Genomic DNA, 21,592 nt, shown 5'->3' with positions numbered 1-21,592 from the left:
GCAAGTGTAGAAACTCATGATCCTGAGGAGGTTTTCATTATAGGAACTCATGTCTTCTATATTATGAACACTGCAATGAATCGAAGTCTGAATGTTACAATACTGGTACTCTGAATGTTATACAACTTTTCTGGGAAATTAATGTGGATTTATGAACTCTTCTGACTGGTTGAGACATTTGTATAAGGAGCCTCAAGCTGTTCATTCTGTGCATCAAAATCCTTGTGCTTGGTAAGAGCTTGCTTTGTCCAGCGTTTTAGGTCATAGGCCTTTTTGAAGGGTCTCCTGTCCTTTATAAGTCTCCTCTTTGTGATAGCAATGGCCAGGTCATTGGGGAACAGTGTCTTCCAAACAAAAGCATGGAGGAGAGTAGAGACAAAGAGAAGGGACACCATGGTAGAGGACATGAAAGAAAGGGCAATTGCCAGTCCTTTACTTACAATTGTAGGGACATGCTCTGCATACTTTATGGTCGCCACTGAAGCAGTTGTCATTGAAAATGTGTAAGACCACCAAGCCACTGAAAACCTGTAAAAGTTCACATGTTTTCAGGTATAATAATTGTACTGATCTGTTGTAATGCAAATTCTGATGTCTATTTTGTTTTTCATTCAGTGATGGTGTGATCCAAGGCAGTCTCTTGGGTTTGATGGACAGTGGCTGTTCACATGGGGGAAAACTACAAAAAGTACATTCTCTGGATTCTCTATGGATGCTTATTTTATATAATATACATATGAAATTCTAAAAGTAGGTTCTATGAATGCCCTCGGTTTCCTAGCGAACTAAACTTATAAAATGATCATGACAATAACTTATAAAATTAAGTTTCAAAATTTTAATTGAAAATTTTGTATTTAGTTAGGAATATGTGCAACCATTAAGGATAAAATAGATCAAGAAAGAATTGAGAAAACTCAAAAGATTAGAATATCTATTTAACCTATGGGACTGGAGTCTCGCCTCGAACACGGTGAAAGAAACTCCATTTAAGCTAATAAAATGAGGGAGGGAGAGGGGAGGAGTTTTTCCTCGTTAGCTAAAACGGGGTGGGAGACGGAGACCTTTTGGCGACAAGCCATCAAAGAAGAAAAGAAGAGAAGAGAGTGGAACCTGAATCCAGTGAAGAAGTTGATCCTTACAACAAGAGAAATATAGAGAAACAAAGCAATGAAGAAGCAAGTTCTTGACAAGCCATCAAAGTCTCGATAAATGGTCTGCCAAGCGATGCTGGCGGCGGAGGGCGCTGCAATGAACATGGAGTAAACAGGGTGCAGCTCCTTCGGCAGCGCCTCACTCGTCGGCAGCCTCTGATACAATGTCACAAACACTACAAGATAGTGTGCGAACCCCACTGACCATAAGAACTTTGCTGCCTCCAACCACCCACATTTCGCCACCAGTATCGACCCGACGAAGTTCCCGACCACCGACAGGTGTGTTGACGGGTTCGCCACCTGAAATATGAACAAAAGATTGTGAACTTAAACCGATTAGATTAGATTAGATTAGATATGCATAGTACACAAACTTAAACTTTTGAGTTTTGGTTTAGGTAATTTAAGGCAAACACCTTACACAGACGGCGCTTCCCCCCGGATAGCCACTGCCCGTAAATCTTGAGCTCGAGCAAGAAGTAAGGTCCCATGAACACAAACCAGAGAGCCGGATGGAGCGGCTCCGACGTCCACCCTGGCGGGGCGCCAATGACAAGGAACATGCAGACAACCCAAGGAGCGAAGAAGAAGTTTACACGCACAGGATGGAAGTATTCTCTCTTAACAGCTTCAAAGTAAAAGATGCATTTGAGAATGTAGGTCGTTGAAACAGCGAAAAGAGCAGCCATGGCAAGGAGCCAAATGGCGAGGTTGATGAACAGGGAGACGTGAAGGAACTCAGTGGCGGGGCTGGTCGCCAGCGCCCGCCATAGCACGGCCTGGCTGCTGAGGCCAAGGCAGATACCAAAGCATCCGATCGGGAACCGAAGAAGGAATGGCCATTTCTCATCTTTCGGGAGAAGAATGTCCTCAGAGTCCTGAAATCAAAGAGATTATTTGAAGATGATCTTAGTTGAATATAGTTATTGAGAGAAGCTTATTATACCTTGACTTGATCAAGCTCAGGGCCTCTAAGAGCAGCAAAATATCTTCCAACAGGAACACTTTTATCCACAGATTCATCCATTCCTTCAGATCTTTCATGAGTTCTTTGAAATTCCATTTCATTTCTATCATCTTTTCTTGATGTCATTACAGAATTCTGCTTACTCAGACCTGACTTTGTTCTAAAGATACTAAAATCTCCTTTCTTCCCTTCACCAATGGTAGAATCAAACCCTCCAAAGCTTCTCCCACTCCTTGGGAGAGCCATTCTCTCAATGCCCTTCCCTTTAGATTCCCTATTCAAACCCGTCTCCAACGACATTTGTCGTCCGAAACTCCGTTGTTGCGTCGGAGGTTGCGGTGGCCATAGCCGATTGTTGTGTTTCTTCATCCGCTTCTCAATGGCATCGGGCAACGCCGATGCCATTTTTGGCGGAGCGTGTTCTTCTTCTCCTTCCTCCTCCTCCTCGCCCTCTGAAGGAACTTCACGTATGTCGACGAGACGAGGGTTTGCATGAAAAATGGGAGGAGGGGTTTGTTTTTTGTCCATTTTTTCTGGTTTTTTTTTAGAGAAATTTGGGAATGGGGAAGATTGTTTTGTTGATTATATTTGTTTTTGGGTATTGATGAGGTTGTTCTTATTGTTCACAAGAACTTGGAAAAAGTGAGGATTGATGTGTTAAATCAAATTGAGACCAATACTTTAGTGAGGCCTTTAGGATGGATATCTCGTGGGAAAAGTGGTGAAGCCATTAATTATAGTTTCTTAGGTAAGTTTGTGGCCATAATTTGTAAAGGAAGTACGCGGGATGGGTCGGGATTATTTAAAAAATAATCAGTGCTGAATTACTCATCTCACTCAGATTCATAATTATCCGGAAGGTTTTGCAACTCATCGTTAAACGTTCATTTGTCTTGAGAGCTTTCCACTCGTTCTCAAATGTACTAAAGTTAGCTCGAGGGTTTTGCAACTTGTTCTCGAACGTTAATTTGACTTGTTTGCGAATGTAAATTTGTTTATTCTCGAGATCGATCATTAACTCATTAAAGAGTCAATTATCGTGGTGAGATATTCAAATATTCAAAGAGATTTTTTATTTTCGAAGTCAATAGATCACGAGTCTTATCATCCCTTTTAACTTTTGAACTTTTTAAATGAAAGAGAGCTTCCATATTTATATAGTTTTTCACGGGCACGTGTGCAAGTACTTTAATAGATTTCGGGCCCAACGGTAAGACTTGGGCCTTGTTAACTTTAGACTCGGACTTTTGGGCCCAAATAATTTAATTTCTTTTTTTCTTTAACGGATACTAACCTCGACTTATCTTAATAATTAGTAAAACGAAAATAGAGAGACTAAGAATATGCTACCGAATGCAAATTTTATTAAATTTGAAAAATATATCGATCCAAAATGCAACCTAAATCAAAATTTCCGACCAAAAGTTAATTTTTCCTAGAATAAAATTTTTAAAGAATGTCATTCCCTTACAAAAGGTGAAAAGTCTCTTTCTATTATTCTAAATTTATAAGTACATAATTTTCTTACGAATATAATATTATAAGTTGAAAGTGGAAATCAGATCATTATAATTATAAAAGAGGTTACGTAATGTTTAATTTGTTTTTTAATGCATCATCATAATGTTTACACTTTTTATTTTATTTTATCAATAATACCATAAATCTCACTCATTAATTTTAGTTTAATTTAAATTTAAAGGTTAAGATAAGAAGTAATCCAAGAACATAGAAGATTTGAATTTCAGAAGTAATCCAAGAACAAAGCAACAAGGTTAGGTCACAGTGGATTTGGTTTGTTTAAGGTTGAAGGTAGGGGTTAGGCATTGAATCATTTTCACCCATAGCATACAACAAATGATGACAGAAGATGAGAATGAAAGAGATCTCCATATCTCAAGCAACCATGCAGAATCCAAATAATTCAGTCCAATACATCATTCACATTATCCAAATCAATCATTCAGTCCAAAGATTAATCCAAGTTCATGATTTTTCTATACAGAGAAGTATACTTGCAATATACGACTTCAAGATGGATAATAATAAGCTTTGCTTTAGTGTAACAACGACATTGAGTAGACCGTTATGGTGTTGGATTGAAAAATCAGCATGTCCCCAATAACCATAATATACAAATTCGAAATACTTTTGTAGTTTCTCTCTGTCATGGTGTGGATGAAAAATCAGCATGTCCCTAATAACCATAATATAAGATGTTGCTATGTGTTCTAAGAGACAAAGTAATCAGATTATGTACAAAACCCTTTTTGAAGCAATAAAGAAATAAGAACTGAGCGATACTTGAAATCTATCCATACTCTGAATGCATTTGTAGGAACCAACTGATCATAACAGCCATAAGGGTTCAACCAGAGTAAACAGGAGTATTAGTACAATAATATCACTACGCTACAGAAAAATCCCAAGAACCAAAGCATCCCATTGGAAATTTCTCAAGAATTTAATTGTCCAAACCATCTATTAAGTATAAACGCAACAAAATTTGGTTGAAAAAGGTACACTTACAAGGAGTCACTTCCCCTGAAACAAGGAAATAAATAGAAAGGTGAAGAATCACAGCATGTGACAATAAAGTAGACAACCAGAAAACAGATGGTCATTTGAAATAATGGCAACAAAGTAATTATTATTGACAATATGTCATTTGGTGTGTGCTATTTTTGCCTTTACTTGGCATTCTTTGACTGAGCCTTTCTGAAACTACACAAGTTTAACTAAGTGACAATAATTAGAGACCTTTCAGGTAACCCTTCAAGAGATTTTTTTCAACAAAATGGAGGTAGGGAGAAGAAATTATTTCCCTCCCCACGAAATCAAATTGAACATTATATATTTGAATCATCTGGGAAACCCAGGATGCAGCAAAAGTACACAAAGATACAGCAAGGCCAAAAGGAGAGGAAATTCACTCCCAATGATGACCACTCCAATCGAGAAGAACTCAAAGAAGAAAGGAAGAGATCAATAAGCTTTTCCTTTTCTTCCTAAATCATATACATTCCATTCTCCACTTTGAAAGATTTAGCCAAAAAAGCAATAAATCAAAGAAAATGGACGCACCCTTATTTCCATAGAGATCGATCCACATAAAGTTAATCGAGATCTTATCTTATCTTCAATGGGTTGTCACTTTGGACCTCTTCTTCGCCTCACTGTAAAGCACCACACCCATGATAGTCACAGCAAATCCTGCCATGCCCATCACCGTAACTGGGTTTCTGAAGATCAAAACAGAGACAACAGCCGCCACTGCGGCCTTTGCATTCCCAAGCACCTGCAATGTGAGCGCACTGGTGTGCTTGGTCACCAAGAAATTGGTCAAATTCACTAAATAAGCCACCGTAGCATTGCCAAGCAACAAGAATACAATAAACGAATTCCCTCGAGCTTTCTCGACAGTAATGGCAGCTACATTCCCTTCAATATAAAGGCTAAAAGGCAGCAAAATCATAGCAGCCATCGGAGCCATGTACAACAACAAATTCATAGAGTGAAGTTTCTCGGCCTCTGAGGTCAACAAAATCCCCTGAACCACAGATTTCAACGCCCGTCCAGCCGTAGAGCCAACACACACCAAAAACCCAAAGAAATGAAACAATGGCTCACTATTACTAGCCAAAACAATCCCAAACACCACAGGCAAGAGCGCAAGATAAACCTCAGCAGACTCCTTCTTACAAGTAATCAAAAAGGCAAAAATGGCAGTGAAAAACGGTGTCGTAGCACCAATGGCTTGGTTAAACGAAACCGGAAGGTAACGAAGAGACGTATTCCCACAAACAACAGAGAAGGAGAAAATGGCGCTGAGAGCAAAGATTTTAAAAAACTGTTTACGAGAAAGAATGTGCTGCAACGGAACAATCTCAAGAAAATTAATCGATATATAGCTATAAGCCGCACAGGCAAGCATATGAAGCATCGTGAGGAAGATAGGGTACCGGTAGCCATAAAAGCTTAGAAGATATTTGTTGAGAAGAAGAACGCCAATGTTGGAGAAGTACCATGAGAGTATAGTTACCACCGTCAAGACGTTCGGCGACAGGTAGGATCCGATCGGAAAACCAGCCGCACTGTTGCGGGCGTCACTGGGCGGCGTCATTGGAATATCGATAGCCTGGTCCGCGGCGGCGGAGGCATCGAGGCGAGGGTTGCTCATTCGGCGAGTGGTCCATGTCTGAGCCTCCACCATGGCCAAAGAGGAAGAGAGAGAGAAGGAGCTACAAATTTCTCTCTCCAGAGAGTATGCAGGTTTTTAGAGAGAGAAAGAAAGAGCGAGATCGGATCTGGAAGATGAAGAAGAAGAAGGAGAGTCGAGGAAGACGATTGATAACGAAAGGGAACGTGGATTTTGGAGGGTGATATGATCGGACGGTGGAGATTCAGATTTAGGAGGAAGATAGATATCAGCCGTTGGATTAAGAGATGACAGATTTAGAGTGTCGGTATATAATTGAAGAGTTCTTTACTTTAGTTATAGTCTCCATTTTGGAGACTTCGGCCTCACGCTTACTACTTCGCTTAACAAATCATTTTTTTTTTTAATTTAAAATATTTTAAAATTATTTCAGAATAATTAATAAACAAATAAATATTTTTTAATTTTAAAATATACATATTATTTAGAATAATAAAACTAATTATTCCTGAATTAAGTTATAAAGTATTATTATTATTATTTTCCTTAATAGAATTATACAATTAATAAGATTAAAAACAAATAATTCAATTTCGATCCTTGATTTACATAAAATCTATGTGGCACTTTAAATAGTGAATAAATATTCATATATATATGACAACTTGTTATAAATTAAAGGTTAATTATTAAATTTGAATATTTGAAGAAATACAGAAACAAAAATAGGAAATTATATTATTGGTTGAAAAACACGTAATTTAATGAAAGCAATAATAATAACAATAATAATAATGAACAGCCATGTGATTGAATGTCCCTGCATTTAATATTGAATGGAAAAGCTTCAAATAGAAGGAATTACATCTCGATTTTTAATCCACTTAGATTAATTAAATATACGTGGAAATATTGAATTATTAAATTTATTTATTTTTTATTTATTATTTAATAACATAAAATGTAAAGATTTAAATAAATAAATAAATAAATAAATAAAAGAAAATGATGCTATGAAATTAATTGTAAATATCATTGTAACAAAATATCAGCTACAACTACAATGCATCATTCTCGTATCGCTGATTGCTACCGATACCTAAATGAGTAAATGATGTGATAGCATGAGAGTAATTATGTTGGAATTGAGTCGAAGAGCTTCTTGTCTGTCATGGCTTGGCCTTTCTAGTACGGCTAGCGACCGAAACCGTTCTCTTTTAAATATGTTGGTCGTTCGGTGGCAACACCTACGCAAATAAATACAAACACACACAGTAAGATTGAGTGAAGTTACGACATCAAAACACGGTCGGGGGCAGGGTTTAGTTCTAGTTTCAGTTCTACCGACTATGAATAAATACAGAAGCAGCACAGAGATATTTCAGTAGGAGTTTCATCAACTAGTTGGAAGTCAAGCACAACAGGTTTCTCTTCACCAGCTCATGCCATTGTATGGAAACAGACTACAGAGTTATGAGTTATGACCATTTTTAAGTTCCCAACAGCTTGTAATTGTCTGATTTTTATCAATCCATAAGAACAACCGTCACAGTTTTCCACAAATTTCCATATCGTTCAGCCAGCAACCTGGAAGAGCTTCTGGAAGGAGTACTCCTTAACCGCAGAAGAAAAATAGTGAAAAAGTAATCTGTAGTTGCTTCATCCTTAGAATGTGTATGATATCCCAAGTCGGTTGGGGAGGAGAGTCAAAATATTTTTTATAAGGGTGTGGAAACCTCTCCCTAGCAAACGCATTTTAAAAATCTTGAAAGGAAACCCGAAATGGAAAGCAGCGGGGGGCTTAGGCTGTTACAAATGATATTAGAGCCAGACACCAAATGATGTGTCAGCGAGGAGGCTAAGCCCCGAAAGGGGGTGGATACGAGGCAGTGTGCCAGCAAGGACGCTGGGCCCTGAAGGAGGGTGGATTGGGGGGTCCCACATCAATTGGAGAAGGGAGGTGGATTGTGAGTTCCCACATTGGTTGGAGAAGAGAACAAAACATTCTTTATAACGGTCTGGAAACCTCTTCCTAGCACACATTATAAAAATCTTGAGGGGAAAGCCTAAAGAGGACAATACCTACTAGCTTCTTTCTGGCAGTGGGCTTGAGTCGTTACAAAATGTAAACTCCAACCAAAAGGAGAGAGCCCAACGAGATTCTTTATTGTAATCTGTCCCAAATCCTAGTTATCATGTTCAGAGTTCCAGCAGTCGCTCGCAAGTAGTCTTTTTGGTTGGAGATAACACAAATTCTAACACACAGCCAGTAATCCTTTTAAATTCTGATAAACAGCCTATTTTCTAGCTTAAACCTAAGGAAACGACCAAACTACTCATCATATTTAGGAATTTTAGGTAAAGGGCAGCTGTCCTTGTTTCTTTAGGCTTACTTGATAGAGTAGATTGAGCAAATCTAAGCCTTCCACCTTTAGATATGAACACTTCATTCAACTAATTCAGCCTCGAACTTGTCCCAAAATGGGCTCCCTTTAGGATCATCCTCTGGATGAATGCTAGAGATTGTTAAAAGGCAAAAATTATACACCAGAAAAGGTAGCCCATCCACCAACTTCCTCATTTTTAGTGTTTAGGTACCTGTTTCCAAGAGGTTGATGTATAACTAAGAGGCGTTTAAGAGAATATTTAATTTTCCAGCACGCCCTTATCATTTGGGCTGAAAATAGTTGTGTCATCAGTATTATACATGATATAAAACATGTTTCATAACTGTGTGTGAGATCCCACATCGGTTGAGGAGGAGAACGAAACATTAAAGACAGCTTCCATGATAAACACAACTAGGATAAAAGAATAAGGAAAATCTTATACGTACAGCATATGCAATAAAATTAACATTATTAACATGGAAGGAGAAAATCAAACCAAGAATTAAAAACTCATACCTCAAAGTCGTGCATAGGATCGAATACGGTTCAATGGGTCAACAATCCATGCAAAATTTGAAAGCCGTGTAGTTTGCTTCTCGTTGGAGTGAGCATCGGCACTCCTCGATCGTGAACAAAGATAAGATAATGATTGTAGCCATGAGACTAACGAGGGTTTGCGTGTGACATCATCAGCTTCTGAAACCAGGGAGTATAACTGATCAAGAACCATGTTTTGGCCTTCTGACGGTAACTTGATGACCAGTTGTGCTAAATTCGTCATCAAGCTTGGGAGTACCTAAAATATGCCAGATGTAAAATCCAAACAAAAGAAAATCAGATAGAAATATATAAGTAATTAGTTCATCAGTAACTACTAATTGAAGTACATCAAATAAGTAAATTTGCTAGTAAGTCACCCAACATCTAATTGAATAATATCTTGCCTGCATAATTAATTTCGTGAAATTAACATTTCATTTACAAGAAAGAATCGAAAATGAATTCAGCACTAAAGGTATTGTCCGTTTTGGCCAGTTATGTATCGCCGTCAGCCTCACAGTTTTAAAATGCGTCTACCAGGGAGAGGTTTCCACACCCTTATAAGGAATGTTTCGTTCCCCTCTCCAACCGATGTGGGATCTCACAATCCACCCCCTTCCTCCCTGGAGGCCCAATGCCCTTGCTGGCACACTGCCAGTGTCTAGCTCTGATATCATTTGTAATAACTCAAGCCCACTGTTAACAGATATTGTCCGCCTTGATCCGTTACGTATCGCCGTCAGCCTAACGATTTTAAAAAACGTCTACTAGGGAGAGGTTTCCACACGCTTATAAGGAATGTTTCGTTCCCCTCTCAAATCGATGTGGGATCTCACACTAAATATGGAAGAACACGCATCTTAAGTTATACAAAGTAGTATATTACCTGTATATCAACAAGAGAAATGAGCCGTAGAAGCATGTCTAAAATTTTCTTGGAAGGCTCCAAGTCTCCTTGCCATGTCTTCCACAGATCAGCATCGTCCATGAAGTTTTCACTGCAAAGACTTGTAGCTTTTACAGTCAAACTGTCGATACAATAAAAAATGGATGGACTTCCAGCAGGAAGATATCGAACCAAAGCTGCAACTCCTGAAGCCATACCTTCAAATGGTGTAATGCCAGGATATCCCTAAAATCATAGAAGTTGAAAACTCAACATCTAACTCAATTTATAAAGCTAAAGTTTGTTGAACAAATAAAGAAAAAAGTCTCAAGTTGAGAGTGATACTGATAAAGATCTCTCAATGTAGTAGAAAACAAGCTCCTCCTTCAACATCACTCTGTTTCCATCTTCGCCGTCATCCTTGCCTGATATGAAAGCTATAAACACCGAGTGTGAAGCTCGGGCTACTTTGGAATTTGGATGTCCCATATATCTAATAGACTTGGTAATAGGAAATAAAATATAGTTCGCGAGAAAAAATAAAAATAAAGAAAGCGGATTTGTAAGAATACGTTCACTAGAACAGGATACAAAAACATTGTTGGAGCTACCACCTTCCTGTACACTTGTGTAGGAACTAGCTCAATGCAGGTTGGAATGACTCGTATATAAAACAACATACGCGCAGTTTGCACCTCATCTTCAGTCCATATATATTGTAATTTCTGCCCAATAGAGCTATCTAAAAAACAATGAATTTCAATTTTCAAATCCTCTTAAAGCATAGAACGATATTAGCATAAGAACCCAAATAATTAACTTTCATGGCAAAGTAAAATAATTTGAAACCAATACCTGGCCCATGTGTTTGATCTTGGTATGAGGGCATTGATTCAATGAAAGAGACACAGGCAGACTCATTCTCCTGAACGCTTGCAACAACTCCTCGGATAGTATCCATATATTCTGGCATGCGAATACGCCGAAAGTATTCCATACAAGAGAATGAATTGAGTATTCTTACTGATACATCAAACTGTGTTTCCAGTGTATATTTGGAATTTAACTTTTCTTTTGTGACAGCTAATGCAAAAACTACAACCATGAGGAAAGCAGACTCTGCAATTTTTTCTATATTCTCAAGTAATTCATCCTCTCTATGACGAAGCACCAAACCGACTCGTCGGTGCCTTGAGTAGATGTCTTGACAGTAATCCCAGACAAGATTCTCTACAATTTTTTTGTCATCTTCATCAATTGAAGCATACTGACTGCAAAGAACACCAGCAATTACCCCTGCTTCCTTAAAAGGAATACTATCCAGATGCTCTTTCACTAGAGAAAGCCCCAACACACCCGACTCACCAAACGAGAATTCGAGAAGTTTGGCATATAAACGCTGCAAAGGAAATATTTCAGTCAACAAAGCATAAGTAACGCAAATTAGCACAGGCGGGCGAGATGCCACTGGACCACAACGTGCTACTGCCAATGAAATACACAATAGAAGCAGGCTCCTTCCATGATCATCATTGCCTGTAATTGAAGATCCTTCCATAGTAGAAATAAAATTCTTAGCTATAGATTCTAAGCAATCCTGGGCTGAAATCCTTATTCTTGATATTGTTTCTCTTTCTGAACTACTCAACAAGGCTTTGTAAGAATTAAAAGCCCTCAATATTCCAGCAGCAGCCATTACAACAGCAAATGAAGCATAGCTTTCCTTTGAAGATTCTAAAGCAGCTTGGCTTAAAAAATCTAATTTCTTGAATGAATGAAGACTAATCAGACCAGAAGTCACCCATTCAATCAAGTGCAAAATCATTAGCCCAGTAGAAAGATTACCAGTAGGGCTACCTATCTTACCCCAAATTCCTAATAAAGAATCTAACAGTCTAACAACATGAGCATTCACTGATGAAGATAAAGCATAACCAATCCCAGCAAAAAATTCTGGAACTGTACCTCCAACTGATCCAATCAGTAGCCATTCTTCTTCTTCCAAGATCCTGCAAAGCAACTCCAAACAGCATAATTTGAATTTTTCAGAAGCTGAAACTACATACGAAATAGCACCCAAAATCAAAACTCCTTCCGAGATGAACAAAGGATTCTTCCTCAATCCAATTTTGGAAGAAAAAATTTGAGAGAGAATCTCAACGGATGAATCGACAAGAACTAAAGAGGGCCGGAGAGATTTTCTAACCCAGATATAAAGAATCCTCAGGAAAAGAGGATACGATTCATCAGGAAGAGATAAGTTCGGAGAAGATAGTATAGAAATAACCAGCTTAGCTTGTGGGTCAGCAACATAGAGTGACGATTGAGAGTTAACGAGCGTTTTGAGAGATTGAATGTGGCGATCATCAAACAATTGATGCTCCAAACTGCTTCTAAGCTCAGCCCATGCTTGGATAATTTCTCGAGCAGACGAGGAACTGATTTTAGAGTTAAAACCACTGCTTATACCGCTGATGCTCTTCAACCATTCTTCGAGGAAAACAGAATTCGCCTGCTTTGCCATCTTATCATTTGGAGGTACAAAAAAGGCGAGCGGAGCATATGAAAGAAAGCTTAGAAGAATCAAACAAATGAATTGGAATTAGAAGAGAAGAAGATAGAATTTGTTTGTTTATGCAATCTTATTCTTATCATTTCTTCTACAAAATTGAGAAACCATTGATGAAAGGAAAATACATTGTTACCAATGAGCGCGTAGGTATCTTCCTCCACACCAGAAACAAAAATAAGAAATTTGAACCCTTTTTTTATTTCAAAAAAAAAGTATTAAATTTAGGTCATTTTGTATAAAAATTTATTAAATTTTGTTAACATAATATTTATTTTTATTTTATTATAATTATTAGTTCCATAAAGCACGGGATTTGACCTCTAACTTTTTGGTTTTGCTTAAAGTGGGCACGATCGCACTCTTACGACAACAGGATAGCGATTAGGTAGCACTTGTTCTTAACCTAGAGAACTCAGTCGTGTGAAGTTTGGACTTCGCGAAAAATATTGACGTATACTCAGTCTTGGATCATGTTTGATAGAAATGTTTTTAGAAAATATGAACGAGAAAATGTGTTTGAAAACAATTTGAAATAAATCAATTTTATAAGCTAAAAGCGAATAAGCAATCACCATAGTTTTGATAGCATATAATCTGGGTAGGAAGAATTGATAACTAATTACATTCCCTACAATATATTTGGGGGCATTTTAGTCATGCTAGGTGTAGAGATGATTTTGGTGATATGCACTCTCGTATTTACACAACAAGAATAGTAAATGTCTATCTAACGGGACGCAAGTAAGAGAGGTTTGGAACTGGGCATGCGGCCATGGACAAAACTCAATTTCTTTCAAGCGATAATCTATTTCTTTCGATTGATATGCTGGCCCAAGCCAACCAATACCACAAGACGGAGCTAAACACGAACACCAGTCAGGCCTCAAGCATGTGACCCACTTCTCGAGCCAGTCCAATGTCTATACGACTTAGCCCTCTAAGTCATCTTCTCAAACAACACACTGTTCGACTTCTTCGAGTCATCCACTAGACGATAGCTTAGGGTTGTCTCCACCTAGTCGGTCATCTATTGCTCGGCTTCATCGACTCAACAGCTCCTCGTTGGCTCATTTGACCTAAGTGAATCGACTTTGTTTCGGTTTCTGGAAGATGCAGATTGAAGATTATCTGTACCAGAAAGATCTTCACAAACTCCTGTTTGGGGTGAAGTCGGATACCATGACCACGAAGCAGTGGAAGCTCAAGCATCGACAAGCCTTAGGGCTGATCCGGTTGACACTGTACAGAAACGTGGCATTCAACATCATCAAGGAGAAGACAACGTTAGATCTATTGAAGGCCGTCGGCTATGAATATGGTGTATTTGATGCGAAAATTGTTCAATCTACAAATGTCTGAAGGTGGCTATGTTGTTGATCATATAAATGAATTCAATATGATCGATCGTAAGTCAACTGAGTTCGATGGAAATTAATTTCAATGATAAAATTAAAGCATTGATTTTGATGTCATCTTTACCCGAGTCGTGCGATACTGTTGTTGTCGCAATCAGCAGTTCCCGAGGATTTGATAAAGTGAAGTTTGATGAAATTCGAGATGTAGTTCTCAGCGAAAGTATTCGCAAACGAGAAATTGAAAATTCATCTGGTAGTGCTCTCAGTGTTCACCAACGGGGAAGAAGTAAACCGAAGAGCCCAAACAAAGAGCGATCAAAATCAAAGAACCGAGAAAAATCTTCAAATAGACCAAACATAACGTGTTGGAATTGTGGAGAAAAATGACACTTTTGGATAGATTGTACAAAACCAAAGAGGAAGCAAAATCACAAATCTGGAAATGATGATGATTCTATAAATTCAGCCGAAGACATTGGAGATGCTCTAACCCTCAGCATGGACAGTTCGATTGAATCCTGAATTTTGGATTCAGGTGCATCTTTTCATTCGTCTCCAAATAAAGAGTTGTTCCGGAATTTCAAGTCTGGAAATTTCGAGAAGGTGTATCTTGCCAACAACAAAGATTTGGAGATTAAAGGAAAAGGAGATGTCTGCATAAAAACTCGGAAATCATTGGACATTAAAGAATGTCAGATATATTTCTGGTCTCAAGAAGAACCTGATCTCTATTGGTTTGTTGGACAGCACAGGTTATGCAACAGAGTTAGAGAAGAGTTCGTGAAAGATTATGAAGGGTGCTATGGTGGTAGCACGTGGCACAAAATCTGGAACCTTATACATCACTGCAAAGTGTATGAACATAGCTGCTGTTGTTGAGAGTGCTTCAAATTCAAGTCTATGGCACAATAGACTTAGACATATGAGCATGAAAGAAATGAAGATGTTGGCTGCGAAAGGAGTTCTAAAAGGCCTGAAATTTGTTGATGTGGGTCGTTGTGAGAATTGCATTATGAGCAAGTAGAAACGAGTTAACTTCACAAGGAATGCAAGAGAATTGAAGAAAGTGTGGTTGGAAATAGTCTATATAGATGTGGAGCAAGGTTCCAAAACCACTAAGCAAGTGGAAGTTGAGCTTGAGTTGCAGGGAAACTCACCTAGTGATGTTGTAGCAGATACTCATGAAACTCCTGAGACTATTGCTGAGCAACCAGATGTGGAGCAAGGTTCCAAGATCACGAAACAAGTGGGAGTTGAGCTTCAGTTGCATGGAAACTCACCTAGTGATGTTGTAGCAGATACTCATGAAACTCCTGAGACTATTGCTGAGCAACCAGATGTGGAGCAAGGTTCCAAGATCACGAAGCAAGTGGGAGTTGAGCTTCAGTTGCATGGAAACTCACCTAGTGATGTTATAGTAGATACTCATGAAACTCCTGAGACTCCTGCTGAGGAACCAGATGTGGAGCAAGTGTCCAAGACAATGAAGCAAGTGGGAGTTGAGGTAAGATTCCAAGACAATGAAGCAAGTGGGAGTGGAGGTAAGGTTCCAAGACAATGAAGCAAGTGGGAGTTGAGGTTGAGTTGCGAAAAAAATCACCTAGTGATGTTGTAGCATATACTCAAGACACTCCTGAGACTGTTGCACAGGAACCAGCGGTAGAGCAAGTGACACCTGAACTGGTGTTGAGAAGATCATCCAGTATTATCAGAGTACCAGATATGTATGTATCTTCATTACACTATCTGTTGTTGATGAAAGGGAACTAGAGCCCTTTGACGAGACCCTACAGTTGGAGGATACAAACAAGTGGGAGCAAGCCATGGATGATGGGATGCCTAGGCTTCAAAAATGCGTTGTACTGGACTGAGTACGTGGCAATAACTGAAGCTGGGAAGGAGGTGATATGAATGACTGACTATCTGGAAGAATTAGGCAAGAAGCAGCACGAAAAGATTCTTTATAGAGATAGTCAGAGTGTCATACAGTTGGTGAGGAACCCGATCTATTATTTAAAGATAAAACACGTAAGGCAATACCATTTCACTTGCAGGTTAGTAGAAGATGGTGATGTGTTTTGAGAAGATAAAGGGTGCAAAGAATCCAGCAAACATGTTGACAAAATGTGTTGATGTTGGAATATTAAGGTTGTGCAAAGCCTCAATTGGTATGGTACCATGAAGATGCTCATGGTCGTTTGAGAATAAAATTTTTGGTTGACTAGATTAGTCAACCGTGAGAGAATTGTTAGGTTATACTCCTTATTTATTATTTATAGCTTAGTCAACTGTTATGCATAGTAGAGCTATATTTAGTAAATGACATATAAAGTTATATACGGTAGATAGTTATATATGGTAAAACTATATATAGTAAGCTAAAAGGTAGAGTTTTGAAATGTACTTACTATATTGTTTGTATTCTTTCCTACGGTACATATTTCTATCTTTATTTTTTGTGTTCATTTATATCGAGTGTGTGCATTGTTGTGCGATCCTAACACACATGTTAGTTAAACTACTATTTTATATGGATTAATATATTTTCATTGTCTAGGATTATTAGCTGCATACGCTTCCATATATATCCGTTCACGTTATGATCATGAATAAAATTTGCAAGATACCATGAAAATGTACATCGTCTCTTAAGGAATTGAAGATCTCACTAACTATAAATTTAAATGTGAAACATCATGCATACTGATTGAATCATAGATTAATTCTTCAATTGTGGAATAAACAAATACGTACATTTGCAATGTTGTTTGTGCTCCTTTGTTTTACGTTAGTTTCGACTATATGAGCACATGCTTACCCACAGTTAGGGTTAGATATCACGCTAACGAACCTACATAGTGGACCCACGAGTATGTGTGTGGACCATATGTAGAAGAAAGTTATAAGTAGCGTGTACACAAATTGAGTTGGGTTGTGAACTTTGTTCATTAAATATGTAGGTTGGATTTTTCTTTTCTAATTATTTTAAAATTTCTATTTATTTACGATCGATGTTGCATTAATAATTAATAATTAAAATTTTGTAGCATTCGAATATTAAATATTTACATGGTTTAAATATTATTAATTTTTTTTAAAAAGAAGTGTTTGACCTAAAAGTGTTGAGATGAGTCTATTAAGAAGTGTGGAACCCTGGCTATAATTTAATGAACTTACAAAAAGACGTTTATTGAAAGAAGAGTTTCACAATAAGTTCCATTTTAAACAGCAGAAAACTTTGGAGATGTTTTGAACAGTTACAATATTACTAAATTTGTGAACTCTCGCCGTAATTTTCTTCAAAACAATTTTCATAATCGCAAGTTTCTAACCCGTTCATCGCTCGATCTCTCGTCGGGTAAAAGGAAAAAAGTAGGAATTTCACTATGAGAATGAATTTGAGTTCTACCATTTCTGGGAAGAATTTGCAGATTCATCGCTTTCATCGGTTGCATCGCTCTCGATTGGAGTTCCCTACTTCTATCTCTTCTCGTCATCAGTCAACTTTGGGGGCGTTTCCTCGTTTACCGCCGCGGATTGATGGAGGTTCTGTTCGTTGTTCGCATCCTTCGCGTGAGTTTTCACTTACTTTTCCTGCTATTGGTCTCGTTTTACTGAATTCGAGTTTTGTTAGCTGATTGAGTTGAGTTGAATTTTGTCTAGTTTCTGCTGATTGGAGCTCTCGATTCTCGATTTTCACAAGATGTGTACCGGAAAAGTTTTCTGAATTTTTGGAGCCGGATCAAGATTCTTCTAACAGTTCACCTCCGGTGATGTTTTTGTTAAATTAGAATATCTTTCTCAGCAGTATTCATGCTTTTGTCTTTTCTTGATTATATTAATATATTGAGATTTAGGACCTTAACAAGTGCGGAATAAATAGAAGATGGAGTATCCGAATAAAGAGTTTTAATGATCTTTAGAAACAGATAAGCTGGATCATCAAGGTGCATGTTGTCTAAAAGCATTCAATTAAATAATCGATAAAACAACAGGAAGTCAGCAATAAGCATTTTCCTTCCCCTTTCTTGGCATTCTGAGTCTTAAAAGTAAGAACCTATGTGCGGATGTGTTGAAATCATGATTGGATTACAACAGGAAGCGGATTTCAAGAAACATAGGACGAATTTCTAGTTTCTCCTTAGGTTGCTGGTTTAGCTGCAGGAGTTAAAAAGTGAGGAGGTTAAAATTTGATTGTCCCTTGGAGTCAGCATATTTCAAATCTATATAGGATAATTGTAAAATTAGTCTGTCAAAATGAGATCTAGTTTTTAATTTTCGAAGAACATGCTTGAAATTTTGGCCACGTTTAAATCCCAGAAACCTTTTTCTTTTTTAATTTTTAGAACATGACGAATTTTGAAACATTTTCTTTATAGTAATTGTTTGTAATACAAGCATAATTAAAACGAAGATATGCATGTTCTTTATGCAGACTTGTGCAATTTTAAAGTCGACATTAATTCTAATGTAGCTGTTGGAATTTCTTTTCATATTCACCAGATCTTTGAGAAAAAGGAAGCTACATTTGTCAAGATACTGAAACAGTCAAATTCTCTCCTGCCTCATGTGGTTCTTGCTAGCACACTGGTTGCCCTTATTTTCCCACCATCTTTTGCTTGGTTTACTAGCAGGTGATAAAGGTTATTGAAGTAAGCTTGGTTGATTGAACTATATTTGTATTCTTACCAGAAGTTTGACTATCTTCTGATATATGTCAGTGCTTTTACAGGTACTATGCCCCTGCATTAGGATTTTTGATGTTTGCAGTTGGGGTTAATTCCAGTGAAAAGGATTTTCTTGAAGCCCTCAAGCAGCCAGCAGCTATCTTTGCTGGTTATGTTGGGCAATTTTTTGTCAAACCGCTTCTTGGGTATCTATTTGGGACGATCGCAGTGACTTTGTGTGGTCTTCCTACTTCAATAGGTGAGAATGAGCTTCCTCAATCAATACCGAACTGTTTGGACTTTGGAGAATTCTAACCTTCTCGTCAATAAATCGATCAGGTGCTGGAATCATGCTGGTCTCTTGTGTTAGTGGGGCACAACTCTCAAGTTACGCTACGTTTTTAACTGATCCAGCCCTCGCTCCCTTGAGCGTTGTTATGACATCATTATCCACTGCTACTGCTGTTTTTGTCACTCCATTTTTATCTTTATTGCTCATTGGAAAGAAACTTCCAGTTGATGTTAAAGGGATGATATCTAGCATTACACAGATTGTAGTTGCACCAATTGCTGCAGGGTTGCTTCTGAATCGGTAATGAAATATTTCCAGATAACTATATCCAAAATCCCATCTGCTGAGAGCTTGCCATTATCTTATATATCTATCCTTTCAGGTTCTTTCCTAGGATTTGTGATGCCATACGGCCTTTTTTGCCTCCACTTTCGGTATTGGTGACAGCTTGTTGTGTTGGAGCTCCACTAGCTATTAACATCAACTCTGTTATGTCCCCATTTGGATTTTCCATATTACTGCTCATTGTAGCTTTTCATTTATCTTCCTTTGTAGCTGGTTATTTCTTGACTGGTCTTGCGTTTCATCGGGCACCCGATGTGAAAGCACTGCAGAGAACACTATCCTATGAGACAGGTTTGACCATTTTTCAGCAGTTGAATATCCAAAAGATTACATTACATTGCTTACAGTAAATTGATAGACTTTCCCCTTCTGTAGGAATGCAAAGCAGTCTCCTTGCCCTTGCTCTCGCAAACAGGTTTTTCCAGGATCCCCTTGTTAGTGTGCCCCCTGCCATTTCAGTGAGTTATTTTCTTTCTGTTCCTTACACTTGGTATGATTTTAAATAATGGATCATTCATCGTTATTTATTTCGAATACTAATTATAAAAGAGATTCTATATTTATCTTAACACTTTCATTAGTTGATACTCATTCTGATTTGGCACTAAACCTTCAAATAGTCTATTTCAATCATTCATTTTAGCCCTTAACTTAGCATAAAAAGTAAAGCTGTTAATTTTTTATTAATCATTTAACAAGAACCTATATACATTTATACATTTGACATCTAACCTACACACTTGCCTTCAAAAACTTGTCCATGTAGACATCTATTCATATATTTTAGGGTGTTTGGGCTTTCCCTTATCTACTTCCCCTCAAGGTTTTAAAACGTGTCTATTAGGGAGGTCAAGGTTTTAAAACGTGTCTGTTAGGGAGGTCAAGATTTTAAGACGCGTCTATTAGAGAGAGATTTCCACACTTTTACAAGGAATGTTTCGTTCCCCTCTCCAACCGATGTGGGATCTCACAATCCACTCCCCTTGGGAGCCTAGCGTCCTCGCTGTCACACGACCCGATGTCTGGCTCTGATACCATTTGAAACAGCCTAAGTCCACCGCTAGCCGATATTGTCCTCTTTGAGCTTTGCCTTCTGGGCTTCCCTTCAAGATTTTAAAATGCATCTGTTAGAGAGAGGTTTTCACACCCTTATACGGAAAGTTTTGTTCTCCTCTCCAACCAATGTGATGCACAATGAGGATCGTATCCATACGATTTTGCACTTCTCGACAAATATAATCTGTTTCATTATTCTAAGTGGTTATTCTATTCTTGGTAATGAATGAACTTGTTATTCTTAACTTTTGGGTTCTAGAGTTCCTATATAATTTAAGCGACACAATAAAAGCTTTTTCTATTCTTTTATTAACTGATTTATGTATAGGATTCCATTCGCCCCATGGTTGGGAACTAATGATTAGTTCTGTTTACAAAGATTTGGGTTATAATTAGATTTATGTATAGGATTCCATTCGCCCCATGGTTGGGAACTAATGATTGGTTCTGTCTACAAAGATTTGGGATCTCACTAATTATAAACGAAAGCATAATGTTTTGAAAATTAGGAAACAAAGTAGAATTAGCACGAAAGTTTAGGAGCAAAATAGGATATAAATCTTAAAAGCATATTTCCTTGATCAGAATGTTCCAGTTTCTTAATCTGCACTATTCCTCCTACATTAAAAAAAGTAACAGGTTTCTTTTTTCTTTTTTTTGGGGGTGATAATTTGCAGACTGTGCTGATGTCCTTAATGGGGTTCTCTCTGGTTATGATATGGAGCAAGAACAAAGAACAGGATTTGATAAAGCAGAGCTGACAAAGTTAGGCCAATTTTTATATATTGTACAGGCGTTGTGGAGGCAGTTGAAGACGAACCAACCTATAGAAACAGCTTTTCTAGAATTGCATCCAACACTTGGACTTGAGGTTCCCACTCTTTCTTTTATTTAAACTTACAAGCTTTAAAGAAATTACCAATGCTTTAATAAATTGGCCCATGTTCCGATCTGTGACTTACTCATGAAAATTTTTGAATAACAAGAAAAGAAAAAGAAAAAAAAAAAAATGAAAGGCTTGATAGAATTGGTATCGATAGTAAAGCTTAGAAAGAATCTGTCGGTACCGTTTTTTAGCTCAACAATTGTTGATAGGTAAAGATTGAATCATTGATCTTTGAAATGGTAATTTGTGCATTATTAAGTTGTTACAATGAATGTTTGTTTGAATTATTATGCTTAATTAATATAATTATCTTAAGGTGT

General features: G+C 37.7%; 4 protein-coding genes and 1 long non-coding RNA gene across 11 annotated transcripts; 2 read left to right on the top strand and 3 right to left on the bottom strand.

Moving 5' to 3' along the window:
• Nucleotides 1–5: 5 nt before the first annotated feature.
• LOC111498372 (guard cell S-type anion channel SLAC1) lies at nt 6–2,878 on the bottom strand. Its single transcript, XM_023149583.1, has 4 exons — nt 2,104–2,878; nt 1,574–2,035; nt 1,114–1,457; nt 6–528 (listed from the first exon to the last, which is right to left on the bottom strand). Exons 1-4 carry the CDS (start codon nt 2,650–2,652, stop codon nt 150–152), a joined length of 1,734 nt encoding a protein of 577 aa, XP_023005351.1. The 5' UTR covers nt 2,653–2,878; the 3' UTR covers nt 6–149.
• LOC111498557 lies at nt 412–761 on the top strand. The gene is made up of 2 exons (XR_002720802.1): nt 412–503; nt 616–761. It is a non-coding gene; the product is annotated as an uncharacterized LOC111498557 (long non-coding RNA).
• Nucleotides 2,879–4,892: 2,014 nt separating the features above from the next.
• Nucleotides 4,893–6,543, bottom strand: LOC111498435 (probable sugar phosphate/phosphate translocator At1g12500). The gene has a single exon (XM_023149685.1). It carries the CDS (start codon nt 6,335–6,337, stop codon nt 5,264–5,266), a length of 1,074 nt encoding a protein of 357 aa, XP_023005453.1. The 5' UTR covers nt 6,338–6,543; the 3' UTR covers nt 4,893–5,263.
• A 736-nt stretch (nt 6,544–7,279) lies between these two features.
• LOC111498339 lies at nt 7,280–12,861 on the bottom strand. Of its 5 annotated transcripts, none has more exons than XM_023149527.1 (7): nt 12,805–12,861; nt 10,955–12,672; nt 10,691–10,841; nt 10,445–10,592; nt 10,100–10,345; nt 9,190–9,469; nt 7,280–7,530 (listed from the first exon to the last, which is right to left on the bottom strand). In XM_023149527.1, the coding sequence occupies exons 2-6, from the start codon at nt 12,621–12,623 to the stop codon at nt 9,191–9,193; spliced, it is 2,493 nt and encodes an 830-aa protein (XP_023005295.1). In that variant the 5' UTR covers nt 12,624–12,672; nt 12,805–12,861; the 3' UTR covers nt 7,280–7,530; nt 9,190. The 5 variants fall into 5 exon arrangements, 4 of the variants coding, with proteins under 4 accessions (XP_023005295.1, XP_023005296.1, XP_023005293.1 ...); XM_023149528.1 differs by having other exon boundaries at nt 12,797–12,835; XM_023149525.1 differs by lacking the exon at nt 12,805–12,861 and having other exon boundaries at nt 10,955–12,790.
• A 4,387-nt stretch (nt 12,862–17,248) lies between these two features.
• On the top strand, nt 17,249–21,592 carry LOC111498410 (probable sodium/metabolite cotransporter BASS6, chloroplastic). Of its 3 annotated transcripts, XM_023149650.1 has the most exons (8): nt 17,249–17,599; nt 17,690–17,796; nt 18,530–18,660; nt 18,759–18,952; nt 19,033–19,285; nt 19,368–19,621; nt 19,706–19,788; nt 21,064–21,592. In XM_023149650.1, the coding sequence occupies exons 1-8, from the start codon at nt 17,413–17,415 to the stop codon at nt 21,145–21,147; spliced, it is 1,293 nt and encodes a 430-aa protein (XP_023005418.1). In that variant the 5' UTR covers nt 17,249–17,412; the 3' UTR covers nt 21,148–21,592. The 3 variants fall into 3 exon arrangements, with proteins under 3 accessions (XP_023005418.1, XP_023005419.1, XP_023005421.1); XM_023149651.1 differs by lacking the exons at nt 17,249–17,599; nt 17,690–17,796 and having other exon boundaries at nt 18,569–18,660; nt 18,748–18,952; XM_023149653.1 differs by lacking the exons at nt 17,249–17,599; nt 17,690–17,796 and having other exon boundaries at nt 18,589–18,678.

Source organism: Cucurbita maxima, unplaced genomic scaffold, assembly GCF_002738345.1.
Source record: "Cucurbita maxima cultivar Rimu unplaced genomic scaffold, Cmax_1.0 Cma_Scf00025, whole genome shotgun sequence".
Classification (NCBI taxonomy): domain Eukaryota; kingdom Viridiplantae; phylum Streptophyta; class Magnoliopsida; order Cucurbitales; family Cucurbitaceae; genus Cucurbita; species Cucurbita maxima.
The sequence above is the reverse complement of the archived record's forward strand: the minus strand, read 5'-3'. Positions and strand labels throughout refer to the sequence as shown.

Bases quoted from the DNA above. Each gene is read 5' to 3' on its own strand.
- LOC111498372 (XM_023149583.1), bottom strand. From the start codon at position 2,652: ATGGACAAAAAACAAACCCCTCCTCCCATTTTTCATGCAAACCCTCGT. The intron at 2,036-2,103 runs GTATAATAAGCT...CTTTGATTTCAG, and splicing joins CTGAGCTTGATCAAGTCAAG to GACTCTGAGGACATTCTTCT. The intron at 1,458-1,573 runs GTGTTTGCCTTA...TTCATATTTCAG, and splicing joins GGAAGCGCCGTCTGTGTAAG to GTGGCGAACCCGTCAACACA.
- LOC111498435 (XM_023149685.1), bottom strand. From the start codon at position 6,337: ATGGTGGAGGCTCAGACATGGACCACTCGCCGAATGAGCAACCCTCGC.
- LOC111498339 (XM_023149527.1), bottom strand. From the start codon at position 12,623: ATGGCAAAGCAGGCGAATTCTGTTTTCCTCGAAGAATGGTTGAAGAGC. The intron at 10,842-10,954 runs GTATTGGTTTCA...ATTGTTTTTTAG, and splicing joins AGATCAAACACATGGGCCAG to ATAGCTCTATTGGGCAGAAA. The intron at 9,470-10,099 runs GTAATATACTAC...GGCATATTTTAG, and splicing joins TTTCTCTTGTTGATATACAG to GTACTCCCAAGCTTGATGAC.
- LOC111498410 (XM_023149650.1), top strand. From the start codon at position 17,413: ATGAGAATGAATTTGAGTTCTACCATTTCTGGGAAGAATTTGCAGATT. The intron at 17,797-18,529 runs GTGATGTTTTTG...CATATTCACCAG, and splicing joins CTTCTAACAGTTCACCTCCG to ATCTTTGAGAAAAAGGAAGC. The intron at 18,661-18,758 runs GTGATAAAGGTT...GTGCTTTTACAG, and splicing joins TTTGCTTGGTTTACTAGCAG to GTACTATGCCCCTGCATTAG.